The sequence below is a fragment of the Choristoneura fumiferana genome, chromosome 18 (assembly GCF_025370935.1).
Source record: "Choristoneura fumiferana chromosome 18, NRCan_CFum_1, whole genome shotgun sequence".
Classification (NCBI taxonomy): domain Eukaryota; kingdom Metazoa; phylum Arthropoda; class Insecta; order Lepidoptera; family Tortricidae; genus Choristoneura; species Choristoneura fumiferana.
In genome coordinates, this window is record NC_133489.1 from 11,414,278 (window position 1) to 11,435,724 (window position 21,447).

The 21,447-nt window shown below is 35.2% G+C and overlaps 1 protein-coding gene across 1 annotated transcript in view; it reads left to right on the plus strand.

The window, feature by feature from the left end:
- Positions 1-19,671, plus strand: part of Roc2 (Regulator of cullins 2) — a 65,344-nt gene extending 45,673 nt beyond the window's left edge. Inside the window, exon 2 of the mRNA XM_074101780.1 lies at positions 19,320-19,671. Within this exon, the coding sequence (XP_073957881.1) occupies positions 19,320-19,501 (182 nt within the window). The 3' untranslated portion in view covers positions 19,502-19,671. The remainder of the gene's footprint in view (positions 1-19,319) is intronic.
- Positions 19,672-21,447: the final 1,776 nt, after the last annotated feature.

Sequence of the window (21,447 nt, forward strand, 5' to 3'; positions counted from 1 at the left end):
CATGACATGACTCACAAAGTTGATCAAATATGTACATTCAACACAGAAAGCACCTCATGTGACAAGAATAATCCTAAGTTTAGTGTGATTCGATAACGTTTTGTTCCTATCGCGAGTAAGGTTGCATTTTCATTTGCATTTGCAGTCTGCATAAAAACGGGAGGATGGAACGGTGGCAACGGCCGGCCTCGGTGCCGGCGCCGTTGCGTAATGAAGGTCAAGGCAGCTCCCTTCCACCCATCACAAATATTTCACTACTTTATATTACAGGAACTCCCAACATTATCTTTACAGCTTTATCCTTCAGCGTGTCACATTATGCACGGCTAAAAGACTATAGGCAAGGCAATACGTGTGTGAAATTGTAAAGGAAAGTAGATTTAATGTCATTATAATGCCTTCTGCATAGCAAGACGATCACGATCGATCCTAAGTCTAATCATGTGACTGGAAATAAATACCACATTTACATGCGTCAATTCTTCCATATGAATGTTCCACATTTTTATTCGCTTCGTCGTGGGTCTTTTCTCTTGAGGTAAACCACTTGACGATAACACCTTACCAAAACATGTTTACAGATTCATCCTTACAATTGTGAAGGTTGACTAATACATTCTTCCCCAGCAAGGCTGATATTGTGGTTATTAGCCTTTTTCATATTGAATGATGATTCAGGTAAACTCGTGATCACATGCAAAACTCAGTATTGAGTGTTGCTTCACAATCAGTGTTGACTCCTCAAATAGGTTCTAAAACTTTCAAAGAAAAAATGAATTAAAGATCATTTACTTATGTGCCTATCTAAGTAATGTTTTCTGTTGATTAACTGTAAACCTCATAATGGCCTCCAGTGTATCTACTTATTTAAATTATTCTTCATAAATAGCACTGGGTATCTATTGATTATTTGCATTATTAACGTCTGTCTGAGGAGCTCCAAGGTCAGTCACATGTTTATTATAATTTTATTGTATGTTTGTCCCTAGCGTCCAGCAGTCTGTGCAGGACATCGGTCGGCTTAATCCCACAACAGAGTTACCTTTCGATCTATTGTCTTTCTAACTACCTACGTATTTTATTTATAGTCACAATACGATTTGTGTGCAGTCATTAGACAACACGGAAACCTCAATTTCGCCGTTCATGCAACTTGATTTGTTAATCGATGTACAGCTAAATAGCTCTCCTGGTTATCTAGTTAACTAACTGATGTGATATAGAGACGTTACATTAGCTATGCAAGCAGATAGATGAGGGCCGGCGCCGCAGAGGTATGGCTCTGTCCCATAAGCGAGAGCCGGCCTGAGGCGACTCTACTGCATTCTACGTATTTATTTATAGCGTGCGTGCGACCCGCCCATCGGAACGCCAAGAAAAACCTTGTTTCTATACTTGCTCTTAAATGCTTGAACACTGACTAGCGAGCAACTAAATAAGGATCATCGACATAATCGATGCAACAATGCCAGGACTTAAGTAATTGATACTAAAATAAACTGTGGCCTGCTCTATATTCTTAACTCGCGAAGAACTTAACAGATAAAGCGTATCATATCATATGATCTTAAGGATGAGATTAGCATTGGTGTATTTTCTTGAACTTGAACTGAGACTATCTATGTACATTATCTTATCAATTACTCATACACGGGACATAGTTTATTAACATTGTACATAGGTGAGTCTGAAGATCGAGTGAGGACAGAGGTAAATTATTTTTGCTCCGCAAAGTGTTCACCGATTCTTCGGAAAGCAGTACCTATTCAATATCATAACACCCTGTGCTATAAGACTGGTTAATATTCCACAAATATGTAATGTCCCAGTAGTTACAATAGTTTACTTAAACATATCTCGATCAATCAAACTTGAGTCAATGTTAGTAAATTATTGACGTCGAAAATTCCTCAGGAAATGATAGGCGATGGGAATTTATAATGAAGTCGCCTACGTTTGACTTGCGTCGACCGTCAACAGCGGCTGATGGAAATGCGGAAAGCGATTAGTCGTTCGTGGTTATTGGTTATCGAGTGTAATCGCGCGATCGCCAGCGTGGTCCGATCATGGCGCCATGCGCAGAAATGCTTCATAATCAAGATTTCTTCCACTACCTGCGTCGGCGCTGGAAACAGCAACTTTTACTCGTGCGTTTGTCAACAGAGACAGCTGTGCACATCACTGTGGGAAAATAAATGAGTCATAGCTTGAATACTATAAAACAATAAGAAACATACTCATTATTTATGCAATAAATATGATCTCTTTTAGATTATCTTGCAGTTTAAAATAATTGACTGTTTAAAAAGTAATTTTGAACAATGATTCTTTCATAATTATGCTAATCTCTTCCCACTTGATTAGGAATATAATTACAGTAGGTATCTAAATAAAACGTTATTTCAAAAATCAGTTAATATAATTTTAAGGTTTCAAATGCAGAAAAATAATATGGATTCAGTACAAGTACTTAGTCTGATTGCTAAACATATTTTAATTTAAAATAGTAATAGGTAAACCTAGTTTCTGTTTAGAACCTTACGTCTTTTCTATTTAACTTCGTCTTCTTTTGAATGCACTATTTGCCGAAAGCTAATCTTAACAGCTTTGTAAGTTTGTTTTGTTGTGACGGTAGAGTCGGACTCTATATTTTCCAGCGAGTGTTCGCACTTCGTGTTGCATCTCTTACACGTAAAGTCATTGGCATACGTGAGAAAGAGTCAAATATATTTCATCAACTCCTAATATCATACACGGTTTTATGGAAATGTACTGGAAGAAATGCGCGTAAACCAACGGTTCAAGTGTAAGACGCAGATTGTAAACATTTTATTACAATATTTTTACAAACATAAGAAGTGTTATTTATTATATAAAAAAAAACTTATTAGATTAGCAACTATAGTAGATTGTACAACAACACTTTCACTTCGATTGCGAGGAAATGAAATAGCAACAGTGGTAACAATTGTTCACTTGCAACTCACTGCATGCGTTCACTGGCTTTTATATAAGTTGCTAAATAATTATAATTTTTTATTATAATTGATTTATTTTTATTTATTTGATTGATTTTTAGTTTTATATAAATTAAAAATTATTAAAAAATATAGTTTTTTTTTTGTTTGTGGCTGTTGATACCTGTTTGCCTTGGTCTTAGACGAAGATTTTACTGTATGCACTAGAGCATAAAAAGTCATTTTATGTTGCCTAGATCCAGGATAAATACGAACTTTACGAGAATGAAAACTGAAAATATTTTTTTAATCATACCTAAGGCATTATTTTTACTGCAGAAAAAAGAAAGTTACTACAAAGTAACAAAAGCTACAGCAGCCAAAAGATAGTTGGTTGTTGAGCGTAGGGCAATTCTTACGGCCGTTACGTGAGCAACTTCCATCCCCCAAATGTAAAAAAATAAATTTTTAAAGATCGATTAATAAAGCTTTGGTTGCCTAATGGTTTGACCTATGTCTTATCACACACAGACTAACATCTCTGAATTTTTCGGAATTAATCATGAGCTTTTGACCTACGTAGCAATGGTGCGTGCAAAGTTACCAATCCGTACGGGCACGGTCTCCATTGGAACTACAGCCTAAGAGGCTTGTGCCGAAGATTATTCTTATTTCTAATCTCCGGTAAAATTTCACCTGTCCCGTTGTCTGTCGGTCTGTCTGTCTGTGTCTGTCTGTAGTCAAATCTTGCAAGTTAAATTTGACCAACTTCCAGTAGTCAGATTGACTTGAAATTTGGAATACTTATGGCAGAATCGTCTTCGCAGGACAAAAACTCTTCAACGGTTAATGGCATCGACTTGAAATTTGGTATACACATGTCGTTTGAGTGACAATACAAGTAAAGTCGACAAAAAGTACAGTCACATGGAGCTGATCTGATGATGAAGCTGGAAGGTGGCCATAAGAACTACGTAATGAAACGACACGAACCCATTGAGTTTGGACTCGTTTGATTCATCTTGACGAGTACTTTGGTACTAGATGGTAGCTAGTGTCTGGTGATGGAGTTGGAAAATTCTGCTACGCGTACGTCTACGCCGTAGTAAATTTTGCATCAAAACTTCCAAAAAGTTAAAAAAGAAATAAAAAAAAAAACTTTTTAAAAATAAGTTTTAACTAGTATATTATTATTATTACTATTATTAAATAATAATAACTGGTATATGTACAAAGAACTAAAAAGTTAAAAATATTTTTAATCAGAAGAAATATACGTTTTCTTAGGTACATTGTATTAAGTCTTTGCGTTCTTATCACAGTCCCAATTATTATAAATAAAAGCGTATTACATTTTAATTAAATAATAAAGAACATTTAGCAATATTCTTTATTTCTCTTGTCGTAATGATGTAACACGTTTTTGTTTGTAATAATTGGGACTGTGATAATAAAGCAGACTTAATACAATGTACCTATAAAACGGTAAATTTCTTATCCGATTTAAATTATTTTTAACTTTTTAATTATTTTTATTTACAAGCAATAAAAGTTCGTTTTTAAAAAGATTATTTTTTCTTTTAACTTTATTTTTCAGAATTAAGCTCGTTTTATATCACGAAGGTAATAATAAATAATCTTAAACCATTCGATATTAGGCTATTATTTAGTTTAGACTATGAACTAGTCTATGGATTTTTTTAGGAAAGGTGTCTCACCTCTGTTGAATCTGAATTAGTTAGTGAACACTAGCGTAAGATGGTACCCACATGCTCAGTTTTCATAATATTGACTCGCCACACACACTTATACGGAGTATACGTATACATATTTTAAATATGAGTGTAGTGTAAACCAAGGCCCCACCGAACTTATTTTACAGTCACTAAGTTGTAAATGTGTGCGTATCGTCGCTTCTTAAGTGCAGCTTGCATTACTAAAAGCCTCAATTAAATAAAATTGCAACTTTCATAGAACTCTTCTTAATTTGTTGCCTTAGATATCTCAATAGGTAAGTATTATACTAGGTCGGTGTCCTCAGGTAAATATGAAGTGCCCCGAGTGACCAACTACTTCGGTGATAGAACATTAAACAAAAGACTACCGTATTTGTTTAACAGCTTACCTGATAACATCCGCCTAGAAACTGATAAAAATAAATTTAAAAAGATCCTTAAAAAGTATTTAGTAGAAACTCTTCCATAAGACATAGTTGTAACAATAATTATAATAGTTTATGTAAGAATAAATTATACATTACATTATTTTATATTTTATAGAGACTGTATCCTGCAGACAAACTGTGTAAACAGTTTTGCAGGGCTATGTACAAAAACCTATGTATTAATAATGTCAAATAAATACTTTTTCATTCATTCAAAAAAAGATAAGTCTTTACTACTGTCTTTAGTCTGACTGACCGAGGCTCAGTTTAAAACCCGTGGACCCAGAAAGCTGAAATGTTGCAGGCAGTAACAGCCTGTAATTTACCTATGTTGGACAAATCAATTATTTGTATTTGTATTTGCATTCAGAACTTACAATAAATAGGTTCATACTGTTAACGGATTTTGTGTTTCGACAATATAAGGAATTTTGCAGAGGAAGCGAAGTTACGAGTATTTCCTTTTAAATTGTATACCGCAAGATGCGAACCAAAGTCCTATGCGCTTAGAATTCAGCGTCTTGATTATCTGTACAGCCTTATTTTATTATACTAATTATATGTATTCACTATATATCTTATAAAAGTTAGTGTCGACATAAAGTAGATCTCAAGATTGCAAAGCGGACACCGGCGCAGACGACGGCGGCACGGCGACGCTCTGGCGCAGGTCGCGCGCCAATGTACAGCGATCTCGCTCGCTGACCGTTAAAAATGTATTTTTAACCGTAATTCCAAGAAACAATTTCATCTTATAGCATCTTGCTTGATATATCATTTCGCATCAGATTGAAAGTAATCTAACAGGATGTCCGTGACCATCCTTATTTTATTAAGCCCGTTAAAAATGTAGAGTACATAAGTACTTTTTTTTTATTCGACTGGATGGCAAACGAGCAAGTGGGTCTCCTGATGGTAAGAGATCACCACCGCCCATACACCTGCAACACCAGGGGGATTGCAGATGCGTTGCCAACCTAGAGGCCTAAGATGGGATACCTCAAGTGCCAGTAATTTCACCGGTTGTCTTACTTCTTCTAGTTCGCTAAACTCTTTGACAGAGTGGTAGTAATTGTCGGTTGAGGATCAGTAGTGAACGTCATGACGACTTTCTTGGGAAAATAACGCGGTGGCTTCTCTTTGCCTACAACACCGCAGTGCTGAATTCCGGAGTTCCAAAATGGCAATTAAGAGCGTTGCTACCCAATCTCATATAACATAAGGTATCTTATAGTCACCTCTTTTACGATATCTACTACGGCACGAGATGGGTCCAACCTATTCTTACCGGACACAGCGCACGCCATGGCGGCATAAGTTATTTAGATTCAAATTGATAAAAAAAATTGACCAAGTGAGTGTTGGGCACATGCGGCGCAGGGCTCCGTAGTAATATGGGACAATATTGAATATTGAGTTTTAATTGACCTTTTCTTGTTAACTTGTAAAGCCTTCGTAGCTGTGATAGTTGGACGTAGTTTAGCAAAAAGGATCCAAAGCACTGGCATGTTATTCTTTAAATTCGCTTTTGTTCCTACTGAAAGTAGATCCAAATTTAAAATAATAATTGTTGAGGGTTGGATACTTTTTGCTAAACTACGTCCAGTTTTCCTTTGAAAATTGCTGTATATATTGTAGGTACTACATATCTATATTTACATATTCTCAAACAACCATTTAGCTGGGAAAGCGCCCCGCGTTAGGCACCCAGCCGCACAAAAAGTTCAGTTTTGGGCTTACACGCACCGTCGCACGCACGCTGGGCGTATCACGTATAAAGAGTTAAAGACGCATTTTCTTGGCATCTCAATATTTGTACGCTATCGCCTGATTTAATTACTACTACTGTACTTTACTGACGTATGATGTATTTGAGCACACAGGATCAATCACCCATGCTGATCTCTGACGTTAACGTCTCAGAAAAAACATAAATTGACAGTTATGAATGAGGATTATCTATATCTATCTATCTTCTATCTATATCTTCTCTATAATAAATCTGTATAAAGTCGGTGTATATACATTAGAAATATTTGGGAGAAACTGTTACTAGGGGCCTTTATTAGCGCAATAGAACCCAAAACAACGATTTTTAGAATTATGGTCTGTTTGTCGGTTTGTCTGTGCATTCGTTCACGCTAATCTCATAAACAGCTTAACGTAGAAGGATGCGGCCGGTTTTCACTGATGTGTTATCGCTGCCTTGGATTAAAATTTAGTGTTTATTATGAAATAAACACTAAATTTTCAAATGATTGAATCGGTTCTCAAATAAAAAATATGTCAATTTAAAAAAAAATTGTTGAACACTTTTCGAAGATTCGTTAATGATTTCGCGAAAACTTCGGTTATCTAGTAAAGTTTTGATTACTTATAGTCTGTAAAATGATTTCAGAAATATAAAACTCGATAAATGGATAGTTCGTTGAAATTATTTTCCAACGTAAGATGGGCTGACAACAATATGGTCGACCATAATAAATAGGGTTCATCTTAAGTTGGACCTGTTCCTGTGAGTTAGTTAGGTAGGAACACAGGCCTATCCTGGTATCTGAATTTGATATTATAGAATTTGATTGATTTCTGGCTATACATATAAAAAACTGTGACTGGCCGATATCTGTAAATATTTGCGAAAAACTGTTACAATGGTAAATATTTTATAAGCGCAATAGAACCTAAAACAATGATTTTTTAAATCGTCTGTTTGTCACGTACGCGTCAGAACCCCTGGACTACCTATTTGCTACTATTTCATACCTAACTTAAAATAATTAGTACCTCGATCGACAATAAATTGGAATAATTACATAGAAAGACAAAGAAAACAGTGTAGGCATAGGTTACTGTTCACAAAACGGACTCACCTCAGCATAATGCCGGCTCAAGAGCTGGCGCTGGTCTTCCGGTGGCACGTGCGACCGGACCGTGTCTAATTGTGAACGCGGGAAACAATAATGTACAACTCGGAATGTACGCGCAATATTGTACGACGTGATAATCCGAAGCATTATTGCTTCCGATTATCATATGCCGTACATTATCATGGTCGCGCATTATCAGGGCGTACAAAATATTGCGCGCGCTGTAATGTACGTAGTGATAAATGTACGACGTGATAATGTGAATCAAATCGATTCGAATGAACTAAAGGTGAACCGCATGCTTATTTGTCAGGTTGTCAGCATTAAAAAACATAAGTACAGTTTTTTCATGTTTGTAAATTTTAACTAACTCTGCTAAACGTTAATGAGTTTTGGAACATTGTCAACCTACCTACTGCCCGTTTTTCTTGCTTTGTGCCTACGCAGTTTGTCATTCTCATGTGACGGTAGCATTTTTAATTTAGGTAGGTACCTACAGATTTAGAGACTAATGACGTGGTGTGTTTTGTATGCAAATAGGTAACCGCTAATAGTTTCTTTTTGCAAAAAAGACATGGCCATTCTGTTCCAATACGTATTTATGACGTACCTACTCGTATATACCTAAGCCAGTATATTATTATTATTATTTCATTGGCAAACCAGAATTTGGTGGTACTTTGCTATGGATTCGTGCCATAGATAATGAAGAATAATTTTGTTAAATTCACAAAAGTACCGATATACTTAATCTACATATTTGCAGATGTTAATTAATTAAAAAAACTTCTAACTTTATTTACTACTAGCTTTTGCTCGCGACTTCGTCCGCGTGGAATAGTAATTTTGGGAAGTAGGTATTTAATTTATTTAGGAGGGTGACACTCTTTCCCGGCCCGTATAATACCGGGATGGAAATACCGACCCTGCTTTTCGTGTACACGCCCAAAGAAGCTCCTCTCAGTTTCTATGGGCATGTGCACAAAAAACAGGGCCGGTATCTCCATGTCGGTGTTATCCGGGCCGGGAAAGAGTGTCACCCTATTTAGGATACCTATTCTGCCAATAAGAGAAGGTACATAGAAACTTCTACGGTTTACCGAAAATAACCTATTTTAATACATGTCTATACTTAAATACAAACTTTTTTTTTTTTTTTCCATCCATCCATCCATCCAATGTTTTGAACATGAAACTACCATGAGACTCACTCATATTAAACTCATATTAGACGTGAGTTATCCGTTACAATACCATCCAATGTTCTTTGGTAAAACATAAATATTTTGCGGGTAGCCACATTTTAGCAATACGACGTGTATTCTACCCTGCCAACACAAGAGGACTAATTCTTCATAGTAAGCTCTTGACACGTTACGTCCTTTATTGTAAGTTAGGAGGGAAGGATTATAATTAAGACGACATTTTTACTAAGCATAGCTACACATATTTCCGTTAAATATACTTATAGTTTTGTTTGGAATTCCTTAAGAATTTTCATCCCCATATTTCCAAGTAAATAGGTCGAAATTTGAAAAGCGCCGGAACAAATGTTTTTTAGGATTCCGTACCTCAAAAGGCAAAAAATGGAACCCTTATAGGATTACTTTGCTGTCCGTCCGTCCGTCTGTCAAGACCCTTATCTCGTAAACGCGCGGAGTATAGGCATCGAGTTGAAATTAAAACCCTAAACTCAAAAGCAATTAAAACCTACAGTCATTAAAAAGGTGTTTCCATACAAATCGCCTTAACAGAAAAAGTTATAGGGTACTTCCGGTTGTCCTAGAAACTTGGAATTTTGCATAAAGGTTGCTCTTACTATAGCACAATAAATAAGAAAAATCTGAAAATGATAATTTTTCATGTCTGACTGCCTATATCAATAAGCCATCTAAAATGACCCCACATAGCTTAGAAGGCTCTGCTAACACTGCATCATCCCCTCTGCTAACATGCCCTCTCAGGTAAAATTTCAAAAACACTTGAACAAATATCTATTTATTTTTTATAAGTACCCAAATGCCAAGTTTCATAAAGAACCATCGATTTATCTTCGACAATGACGATCTTCCATATAAAGTTTCATCCTCTATTTCACCCCCTCTCAGGAAGAATTTTTAAAAATGCGCCAACAAATATCTATTTATCTCTTATCACGTGCCCAAATGCCAAGATCGATTTCTCTTCGACAATAAAGCCTTTCATCCCCGTCACAGGACGAATTTTCAAAATAGCTCAAACAAATATCGACTTATTTCTTATTAAGTGCCTAAATGCCAAGTGTCATGGTTATATCTTCGACAGCGACGAACTGCCACCTTATAAACTTTCATCCCCTATTTCAACCCCTCACAGGAAAAAATTTAAAAAACGTGCGAACAAATATCTATTTATCTCTTTTCACGTGCCGAAATGGCAAGTTTAATAAAGATTCATCGATTTATCTTCGATAATGACGACCTTCCATATAAACTTTCATCCCCTATTTCATCCCCTCACAGTTCGAATTATCAAAAAAGCTCAAACAAATATTAACTTATTAAGTGCCTATATGCCAAGTGTCATGGTTTTAGCGACGAACTGCCACCATAAAAACTTTCAATCCTATTTCAACCCCTTAAAGCCTCTTTTGCGCGATAAAAGATAGCCTATGTTCTTTTCCAAGGTCTATTCTATATCTGTACCAAATTTCATCAAAATCGGTTCAGCGGCTTAGGCGTGAAAGCGTAACAGACAGACAGACAGACGCATTTATAATATATATATATAGTATGGATGATAGGAGGGATCATATAGAATATGAAATGAAATAATTTATTTGCTTTAGACATGGTAACAACTACCTAAGTGGTTTTTATAAATGTGCTAATGTATGGTGACTAAGTCTAATCAAATACATTGCATGCAAATTTTATCTTATTTTAAATTGGATTCTTAAGCTAAATAAATTTAATAAGAAGTCAATTAATTTAATACTACCAATTACTAAACTAAATTGAATAATAATTATTAAGTTTTAGGTCAATAATACGAGTAATAATTCACTTTGTATCGAAAAATACACTTATATGTGTAATGAATATTACACGTTTTATGTTAAACCTTGCCAATAAAACAAAGGAGCAGTTCCGTACATATAATCTCACTAGCTTTTGCCCGCGGCTTCGCCCACGTGGAATCCGGTTATCGCGCGCTATTCCCTCGGGAACTGTGCATTTTTTCGGGATAAAAAGTAGCCTATGTCACTCTCTGGCCCATAAACTATCTCTATGCCAAAAGTCACGTCGATCCGTCGCTCCGTTTCGACGTGAAAGGCGGACAAACATACAAACACACACACTTTTGCATTTATTATATTAATATTAGTATGGATTTAATCTGTAATTAATTAATGTGCATTTAATCTATTTATTTATTATGTTGGTTGAAATGACCGATAGATAAAACAAAGAAGACTAGTACATAAAAACTGTTGTTGCCAAGTCATGTTAAGATGATCGTAATTTCTACTTTGACAAGTGTTTGCTACTTTTGTGACATACCAATAACTATATCAATATACTTATAAAATAGTAACGTTACATAGGGGTGCATTGGGTCAATTCCAGGGTAGGCAGCGCTAGTTTCGCCGCAGCACCGTGACAGACAACGCCCAGCCTGCTGCAACTGGAGACATATCGTTCAGGTCATAGAGGTGCACTAAAAAGAAACTCTACCGAGTTCCCACGGGATAGGATAGGAAATAGAAGTTATTTCGTTGTTATGTGTCGTTATTATAATTATTAGAGATTTCAAATTTGACGTGCAACTACATAGGTAAAATACTAGTTTTAATTTTCAGGATTTTTCAAACAATCCACATGAAAAAATTATATGATAAAAGGGGTTCTTCTCATCTATACTATACTATCCGACTAAGACAATGCACACGCTGAACCACTAGAGCTAGAGATTTGTGGCTGATTTATTTGTTTAGGGTCATAGAGGTTATTTTTTGAAATACCTACGGCGGAATCCTACAAATAATATAAATGACAAAGTGTGTAAAGATATTTGGAACTCAATCGTGCACTACGAGTACACTAACGTCTGAAACGATTTAGGTGAAATTTTGTATGAAGATAGTATGAGCCAGTATGAGGCCCTGGTAGGATAGTTTTTATCCTGGAAAATTGCATAATAATAATAAAATTTATTCAAATTCATTTCGGTACAAAATAATAAAATACAATATTTCACTAAAAATCTATATAACACGTGTACCTGAACTAGGATAATTCCTGTGTCTCAGGCTAAACGAGCTAACACTTACATACTAAAAGAATCACCAAGTAAAAATGAACAAAGTACGGTGTAATATTATAGGTAGTATCTACGTAGAAATTAGACAAAGTCAAAATAACAAAATTGTAATATACTTATTTACTTAAAAGATATTATCAGGTCAAACATAAATACTGTGCGTCAGTGGATTTTTACTGGGTTGGAGTGTTGGTTCATAGATTGCTGATTAAGACGTCATGTCTATTACATTTGACCTAGAAATTGTGCGATTGATTGTAAGTGTTCATAAAATGTGCATAATGATTATTAGGATTATAATTAACCTCACATGCCGATGACTCGGACACAGAGAAATTATCTAGGTCATCATCAATCAGTCATAAGTTAAATGTGTAAATAAATAAAGTTCTAAAAAAAAAAAAAAAAAACTAATTTAAGTATTAAGTCATATGTCAATGGTATTAAGATACCTCTTCTCTGCAAGTAATCTAGCAGGGCATTCGGAGTCACCCGTCTTGTGGCCGCACGGTTTTTTGAAATGCAGAAAAGTAGCACATTTTGGTGGTTCGCCATAGTTCTTCCTGTGGAATAGCGATAACGAATTATTCTATCGGAACTTTTCTTATTCTCACAGGATAGGTAATAAAAGGGATTAAAACTTTACCATAATCTACTGCCCACACGAACGAAGTTACGCTTTGTAGGTAAAAGTTAATAACAAATAAAAGTAGCGTACGTGGTAGGCAGCATCCTCAACTCCGCACTCCTCTTCTTCACTTAAACATTTTAAGCGAACGTCTTTCTACGCACGGTTTTATAGTCGCTATAAGTTTCCACCTTTATTCAATTTCGCAGTAAACTGGTTTCGCGATTTGTTTTTTATTATTTATTTATTTATTCTTCTCTTATATATTCGATCACACAAACATCACGCCTGATGCATTCCCAAATGGGTATGGTAGGAGAGCACACAAAACGTTACCGCTTCGGAGCCACTTTTAGCTATTTTAGGCATTTAGGTTTTAAGTTTGACAAAAACGGTACAATAGTGACAGGTCGCTAGCCTGTCGCCAACGGTATACCTTAACCTGAGAGGTGTAATTCCAACCCGACACCACACGGGTCCAGTAGAACAATGTGTATTTATTACAATTTTAAGCTATTCAGTGCAGGGCATTACACTGTACTTACAACTTTTTGCATTTACAGTTTAATTTTACGACCAAAACATTTTAACAAATTTTAGCACACTTAGAAGTGTCATACTAATACTGCTTGCATACATTTAACGAGATGAGTTCATTTTCTGCCGAACTAATTCACACTTCATACTTACATACGTCAGGGACTTTTTAACATGGTTATTGGGAATAATAGCATACAAAAATGTGAAGAGTTATGTGCTTATAAATGGGACAAATAATGTTTACTTTATATTGTACTGAAAAGTGAAAAGAAAAACCATTGATCAAACATAAATCAATAACAACAAAATAGGTAGGGCAGAATTACCGGTTTTGGCCAGTTGCCATTTGAAGTCATAATAATATATAAAAAGTTATAGTATTAAAATAATATGCTTAGTGAATTTTCAAAAGTTTATACTGTAACGAATAAAGTTTGTATTGATTTATTGGTATAAATTTATTTCAAACGTATATTTAAACAATAAATGCCCATAAGCAGTACAGTGGCCACAAACGATACTCCTGCCCTAAGTTGCCTTACATTACATACATTGACTTAGTAGCGCGTCATTTTCTTAAACTTGCCGAATGAAATCTCAATAAGACTGTTGGAAAAAATACAGTATAATATCGGTGTTTTCTTTATATAGTTAGGTATATTTATGTAGTTTTTATTTATTTTGTTTCCTTTTTTTATTTTAGCCATGTATTTAAATAATAAAGAAATTATTACTTTAAAATGATATATATTTTACATTTTGAAAGTACATTCGTATTTATATCAGTCTCTAGAACTTAAATATCTACACACGCTCATTTATTATGACGAGTATCCATATAAGAGGTTATCCTGAACCTAAAGCAGGGATGGGGAAACTGCGGCCCGCGGGCCATCTCCGGGCCGCGAAAGCTTGAAATCTGGCCCGCGACCATCAAAACAAAAATCAAGAGAAGATTTTGTACATACAACAATCACGCATAGTTTCCCGAGAAAATCGAAAATATTGCACAATAAATTATTGTTTCAGAAAATATGTACATATCAATATTTTTGTTTCAGTAAATAACATAACCAAAAATGCAACAACTTGGCCGCCATATATTTCGTTAGTATATTGGGACGCGAAGGAAAAAGTTTCCACATCTCTGACCAGCATTCTTACTACATACATGTGACAAATGTTACTTAAATTTTTATTATTTCTTTTTATTTCATTTTTTTTTCGTATAATATTTACTAATTTGGCTTAATGATATGAGTATTTTCTCTTACACTCATCCTTTCCTGACTTTTTCCAGTAGGAAGTGACCCCACAGACACACCAGACACATCGTCAATTCAGCCACTGAGCACTAGTAACTGTCGCTACTATTTACATACCTACGTATTTACTTCAGCATAGCTAGTACTTTATTAAATTGAAGAATAGTAAAATCTTGATCTTTGTTAGAAATTATTTTTGCGGATTGCAAACTTGATTATATATGTACTTTACTCAATAGCAGAGGAGGTTTTCTGTTACTCAAGGTAAAGAATAATTAATGAATTTTTCTTCAATAACAACAACGTCGCGTGGAAAAAAAATCTTACTGACTATAGGTGGGTACTTAATTATTTATCTTAAACAAAAAGTTCAGTCGGTAAAGTACCTAAATAATGGTAGAGCTACGTCTGGTGCTAAAATACAATGTTAAATATATGTAGGTATGTTAATGTAGACAGACCACTAGGTACCTACTTAAATTGTTTGAGAAAAAATTACTTAGGTACTTTTACTTTACTTATTAACTTGCAATATTTCTATATTCGGGTTAAATCTTGCAAATGAATTTTGACCCCCTCCAGTGGTTGGAGTACTTGGAGTGACTTGAAATTTGGCATACCTACGTATGGAAATCTGATGACCATATAATAATTTGGCAGTCACATACTGGTGGTCCAGCCAAGATCGTGTCAGCAGGAGTGAATCCTCAAAAGTTTTCAATGACAATATTTTTATATAATGCACTTTTTCTGATGCTGCTAGGGTCATCTGCTCATAAGGGAGCTCCTCAATGGTTGATAGCACAAACACGACACTTTATGATACACAAGCTTTTATATGATTAAATTGTGTAATGTAATAAATTGATGGGTTTTGGCGAGCAAAAAGTTTATTTTCTTAAAAAAATATATTTGAAGTAAAAGCTTATTTCAAAAAATGTTTTCTTTGCCTTATAATTTATTTGCTATTCGTATTATCTAATACTTACAGAGGAATCGTAAAGATAAAGTATTAACTCTATCGATATTTTTATACTTCCACACGTCACAATCATGACAAGATCCACACTTGTGATTTATGGTGAATAATGATCCTATTTATCATACATTGGCTTCGCTTGTTAATCTCATAATGGATCGTGTAATCCTTTTAATAACTGAAAGATTTTGATGTACGTATGTAAATATTTTAAACGATAGTACAGGCACAATGCACAGTTTTCTTCGATATACTCGTACGTATGTATGTATTCACATGAATTCGCTACCTTAGGGTACTTCCCTTCGCGATTATATTTCTTCCCTTGCTCCCGATTTCCTACTAATATTCAAAAAACTGGAAGCAACAATTTTTAACCGTCTGAAAGATTCAAATAATTTATTTTTCCTGTTTGTTGTGTTAAAGAAAGAAAGAAAAAGAAAATACATTTATTCACAACACAAGACACAACAGTATTATTAGGTACAAATAGACAACACGAAGGTATGTGCATGTGTCATTGCGGTTGTAAATCGGATACTGGGTCAGCATAATGCTGAACAGCCCAACGCTGATTTTCAGCCAGCACCGGCGGTGACCCTCGGACCGTTATAAAGACGTGCTACTCACTATACATAAGACTACATAAATAAATAGATAATTTGTAAACAAGAAAAAAAAATGTGTGACTTTAAAAACATAAAAACAATTATTTTTTACAACTAACTACTTAATTAATTTCTATATTTAAGTAAATCCTGAAATGTATATTTCAGAACAAAAATATTGCATCAACCTATTTTATACAATAATCAAAAAATAAAGGTATAAACAAATTACAAAAAGGTGTTACCAATCCACAACAAGTTTCGTCAAGTAACTTAAACTATAAACAAGAAAAGACATACACACCTACCCACAACTGGCTCCATTAAAAACGCTTTCCTTTATTGCGAATGTCAAAACCCCACCCGACCCGCATCCGGTCCAAAAGTACCAAAAATACCCGCCGCATTACCGCGCTGTATTGCCAACGATATTCGTTGAACCAGATAGTAATACGAGCCCGATCTAGGATCACAACCCCTTTCGCGCATCCGCGCCCCCAAAGTCCTCATGAACGTTTAAGTAAATTGATATAAGTATACCAACTTGCATTGTATGGTTGTACCACTCAACTATGATGATTATTTGTGCTTAAGCACACAGCTAATCTATCATTAACTTGAGAGGTAATGCCTAAAAATAAGCTGTGGCCTTAAACTTAACTCTAAAAACACTTGATGTTTTTTCTCAGTAGATTTGCCATGCAAACATTACAACTACACCAATGTCCATACAACCTTGTTTGCCTTAGTCAACTCAGAAGGAACAAGGTATAAATAAAATTAACGCAGTTGACTCTACCTCGATGGCGTCATTTTTTTTTGCAAAAACAATTTCCAAATGCTACTTTTCAGCGAACTCTGCGACCTGTGAACTGTGTTTAAAAACATTAGCTGATTATTAGTATCAGTTTCACATTTTTGTAGATATTGTTTTGTTTACGCACCTGTATGCGTGTAATAGATTGACAATGAATATACGAAAGTCTTAACGTCATTGAAGATTAACAAAATTTCATTGTTTTATAAGCTGTCCTAAATTTTCGCATACAAATCGGTTTGTTTTTGTTGGCTTGTTAGGTATAGTAATGAGGTCAATCTAACAAATTGAAGATATCAAGTTACGTGGCTGACGTGCGCGCGCGCTGACGCGGGCGTCGCGAGCTTGATTGATCTTGATTGGAGGCGGGTTCGGTCCCACAAGCATTGCAATTTATTGGTCTGCATTATGTATAAAGTAGGTGTGTCAAAATAGTATGTTTACTGCCTGGTTTGCGCACGCGGAAGATGAGAGTAATTGAGTGAGGAAGGTTAAAGTGAAGCTTTAATGTCGTGTTTCATTGTCAGGCAATGAACATTATTCTTGCAAATACATTATTCATCTTTTCATGTAATAAATTTATACCTGCTTAGTGCTTCTCTTTTTTGAAATTACTAGCTTTGACTTTTAAAATAAGTTGATCTGGTTGTTTTATGCGCATTTTGGTTTTGTTATGAATGCTTGCTTTTGGTAACTAATCACATCTCATAATTAACAGTTACAAATAATAATAGCCTAAGGCACCTCATGACGTACTGTGGTACCTAGGCCGAGCCAAGGACACGACAAGTATCCGGCATACCCACATTAATATGCATAAAAAATTGTATTTGTTATTTAGATTACTGTTAAAAGTGAGAGTGACTGTTCTGCTCAACAAGACTTAGAAAGTGTCGAAAGTTAATTAGTGTTAATTTTTTGAACGACAATCTTTACTAAGTATATCGATGTGCCCTCAATTCAAATGTATCTTCAAATCCGTAATGGCGGTTTCCATTCTATGTAAATATAGCAATTAATTATTCCTAGATGGAATTCACATAACACTACATTACTCACGATTTTTGGCAAATTCATGGGTATTTAAAACTGCAACAAACCACGGATTTTCGTCTTTTTTTAAGGCTTTTGTCTCGTATCTAGTATAACACTTGTGATGATATTTTTTTGTTGTGACTATGATGAACATAGTCGTATCTTTTCTATAAAATTAACTGGCAACTTAGGCACCTAGTAATTTGCATAGCTAACTATTGTCATATACTTATAGTAAAAAATGCATACCTTCAGCCTTCTTGCAATTAGCTCCTACCACATAAGGGTCTTGTCTATTTAGGTCAAGTTTTTATTAAGCATATAGAATTATGTTAGTCACCAAGTACGCACGCTACTTGATCGACTCTACCATAATTGAATTCGCATTGAAAGCCCCTATATTTTACTAAAAACTGGTGTATACCATTTCAATTTCTTAATAAGTACTCGTAGTATTTGTAGTAAGGTACTGCACCTTGTCTATGCCGTAAGCTGAGTTAGAGATCCGAGACCTATTAATTAAACTTAATCGTATATACTTAGAATTAAAGGTGTTATGAATTACTTAATATGCAAATGCTATATTATTCTTATGGTAATCAAGACAGTTGTTATGAATTCGGTATTTTCACGTAACAGCGTGGATGTAGCGAGTAGCGAAACTCATGGAATTCAAAACTATTTAATCAACGCAGAACACTTTCTACGTGACATCGGTAGATATTTGTGTGTTCCGTTTATCAGTTTTATCCGAATGATGTAAACTTTACCACGTTGAAGTTTAGTTTCAGATCATTATATATTGCTTCGAATAGAAATATTGCATTTGTTTTAGAAACAACGGTACGATATGCTACTAACTATATTTTAATTAAGGGTTAGTTTTCGTAGACATTTGAATAGGGGTCCTGGAAATCTGGGAGCCAAAGTATAGCACAAGCTTCTTAGTTCCCGGTAAATCCGGTAACATTAAAGTTCATTTTCATCGGAATAGGCTTTCATTGCTGCCAATAATTATTAGACGAGGACTTTACTTGATCAATTTCAAGAAATGACAATTAAAAGAAATACATGTAATATTAACAAAACCTCTCCTTATTTGTCACTTTCTTGCGTGATAATGCACTTCATAACATTTTTTTTCTTTTCATTCCCAGACGCCTGCCTCCGGTGCCAAGGAGAGAGCAAAAAGGACTCATACGGCAAACAAGATTGCGTGGTGGTTTGGGGAGAGTGTAACCACAGCTTCCACTTCTGCTGCATGTCACTTTGGGTCAAGCAGAACAATCGATGCCCTCTCTGCCAGCAAGAGTGGTCCATTCAACGCATGGGCAAGTGAACTGGTCTAATCTCGCTAATTCGTTTCGGTAGTCCGTTTTAACAATTCGCATAACCTATAGGAAGGATGTTGTTATAATGTGAGTATTTTGCGATGAATTTGCGAGCACACGTTTCATGGATGTTGCAACAACAAAATTTTGGACACAATAAAATAATACAGCAAACTAAGTAGTTGTTTTTTTGGAAGTGTCTTCTGGTATTTGATGCTTCGCAGTTGTAATGAGAGAGATGTGGCAGGCTTATACCTATTACCTAATGTATTTTTTTGCCTGATAAATGTAATAAAAGTCTTACACAAACGAGCAGGTAAATTTACTTTTACAAATATCTCTTAAATAAATATTTCCCTCAGAAGAAGCAGGCGGAAGTGTAGCGTAGTAGAAATAAGCAACCTGAGATATGTATGCATGGGAAAAATTCGTGTCTAGATTCCTGTCCAGCGGTGGTGTAGGGGCACACAGCACGGATTGCTGAAGACCTGGGTTCGATTCCCAGCGCTGGTCTCTTTTTCTGGTTTTTCTGTGCATCCATGTCTCAGTTTGTATTTTCGATATGGTTTCACGGGATACCCGTAAAAGTAACAAATTTGGAGTTGAAATAAAAAATACAAAAAGACTCCAAAAAACCAATCATAATGTAATGTCCTTATTTTGGAAGTATACATATATACGAGTACATTACATATTTTCCTTTCCCGCTTAGCAACGGAAGGTTTTGATGCCTGACCCAACGTCAAGGTGCACATTGTGGTTCTTCAATTTATTCGTCATTGCTATAACAAGTATTGTGGTGACCTTTTACAAAAACATCGAAATCACGTGTTATTGGGCCAGGCAACTTCCGATTGGGTATAGTTTTTTTTCCTTTTCGAAAACCGAAATGTATGCCAAAATATATTAAAGACCTTGGCTCCAAATAAATTATTATCAGGAAGAAAACAGGATAATATCTTATTTCCGCGTACGTGCAGTTCTCGCCTACGTGTTAAGTTAGCCAAATAAGTTATGTGATAATTTTGTGTGAAGTTAAAATGGGAATTTAAACCTTTAGTAAGGTTATAGTGTATGTACACAATGCATGCTCACTTCCTTTTTCCGCTACTAAATAGATGACATATCAGCTTTCCCAGTGGATAGGATCATCATAAGTAATAGGCCCTATCGGTCTTAAGTAGGTACTTAGTGTAATTCTCATGCTATCCAAACTTACTTAGTATGTCTAATTTTATCTGTTGATAGCTATGCCATCCAGCGTTCCCATTTATTAGAGAACTACTCATTCAGGCCTGCTAAACTCTGTCTTCACTGCAATATGACAAAAATATGACAGCTCATGATAAAAAAATGTTAAGAATGTGGGTGTGACTGGCTAACCAAATACTAATTAACACTCAGATTTCATTGACACAGTGCACGTACTTTGTCGTGAGTGACGTGCAACAGAATTGACCTCCATTGCACTTAGCAATTTAGAAGCTACTTCAGAGATTTTTCACAGACTACCTACGTTACGTATTGCGTTGTAACTCATCGATGTGATCGACAAGCTCAATGACAAATCAATTATAATCACTTAAGATCATTGCATTATTCTGTGGACGAACGGACCAGCGTCAGTGACCATAATGATATACATTATTTAGCAAAAACTAAATTAAATAAAACATGATATTTCCTTTGAGATTGGTCTAAAGTGTATATACAGGTAAGTTGAAAGTCGCGGGTCAATTTATGTATCTCAATGCATTTTATAATTTATAATGACGCAATAAAGAAATTTTCAGAACGCATTTAAGAACACTAGATTCCTGTAACAAGCAGAGTCGCCAAATGCTAAACCAGTCTGTTTGTAAGCCAAAGACTACAGTATATATAGGGATGTTGTAAGCTTTATTCGCTAAGCTATATTTGAAGGTAACTTAAGTGTATATCTTGGTAGCCAACG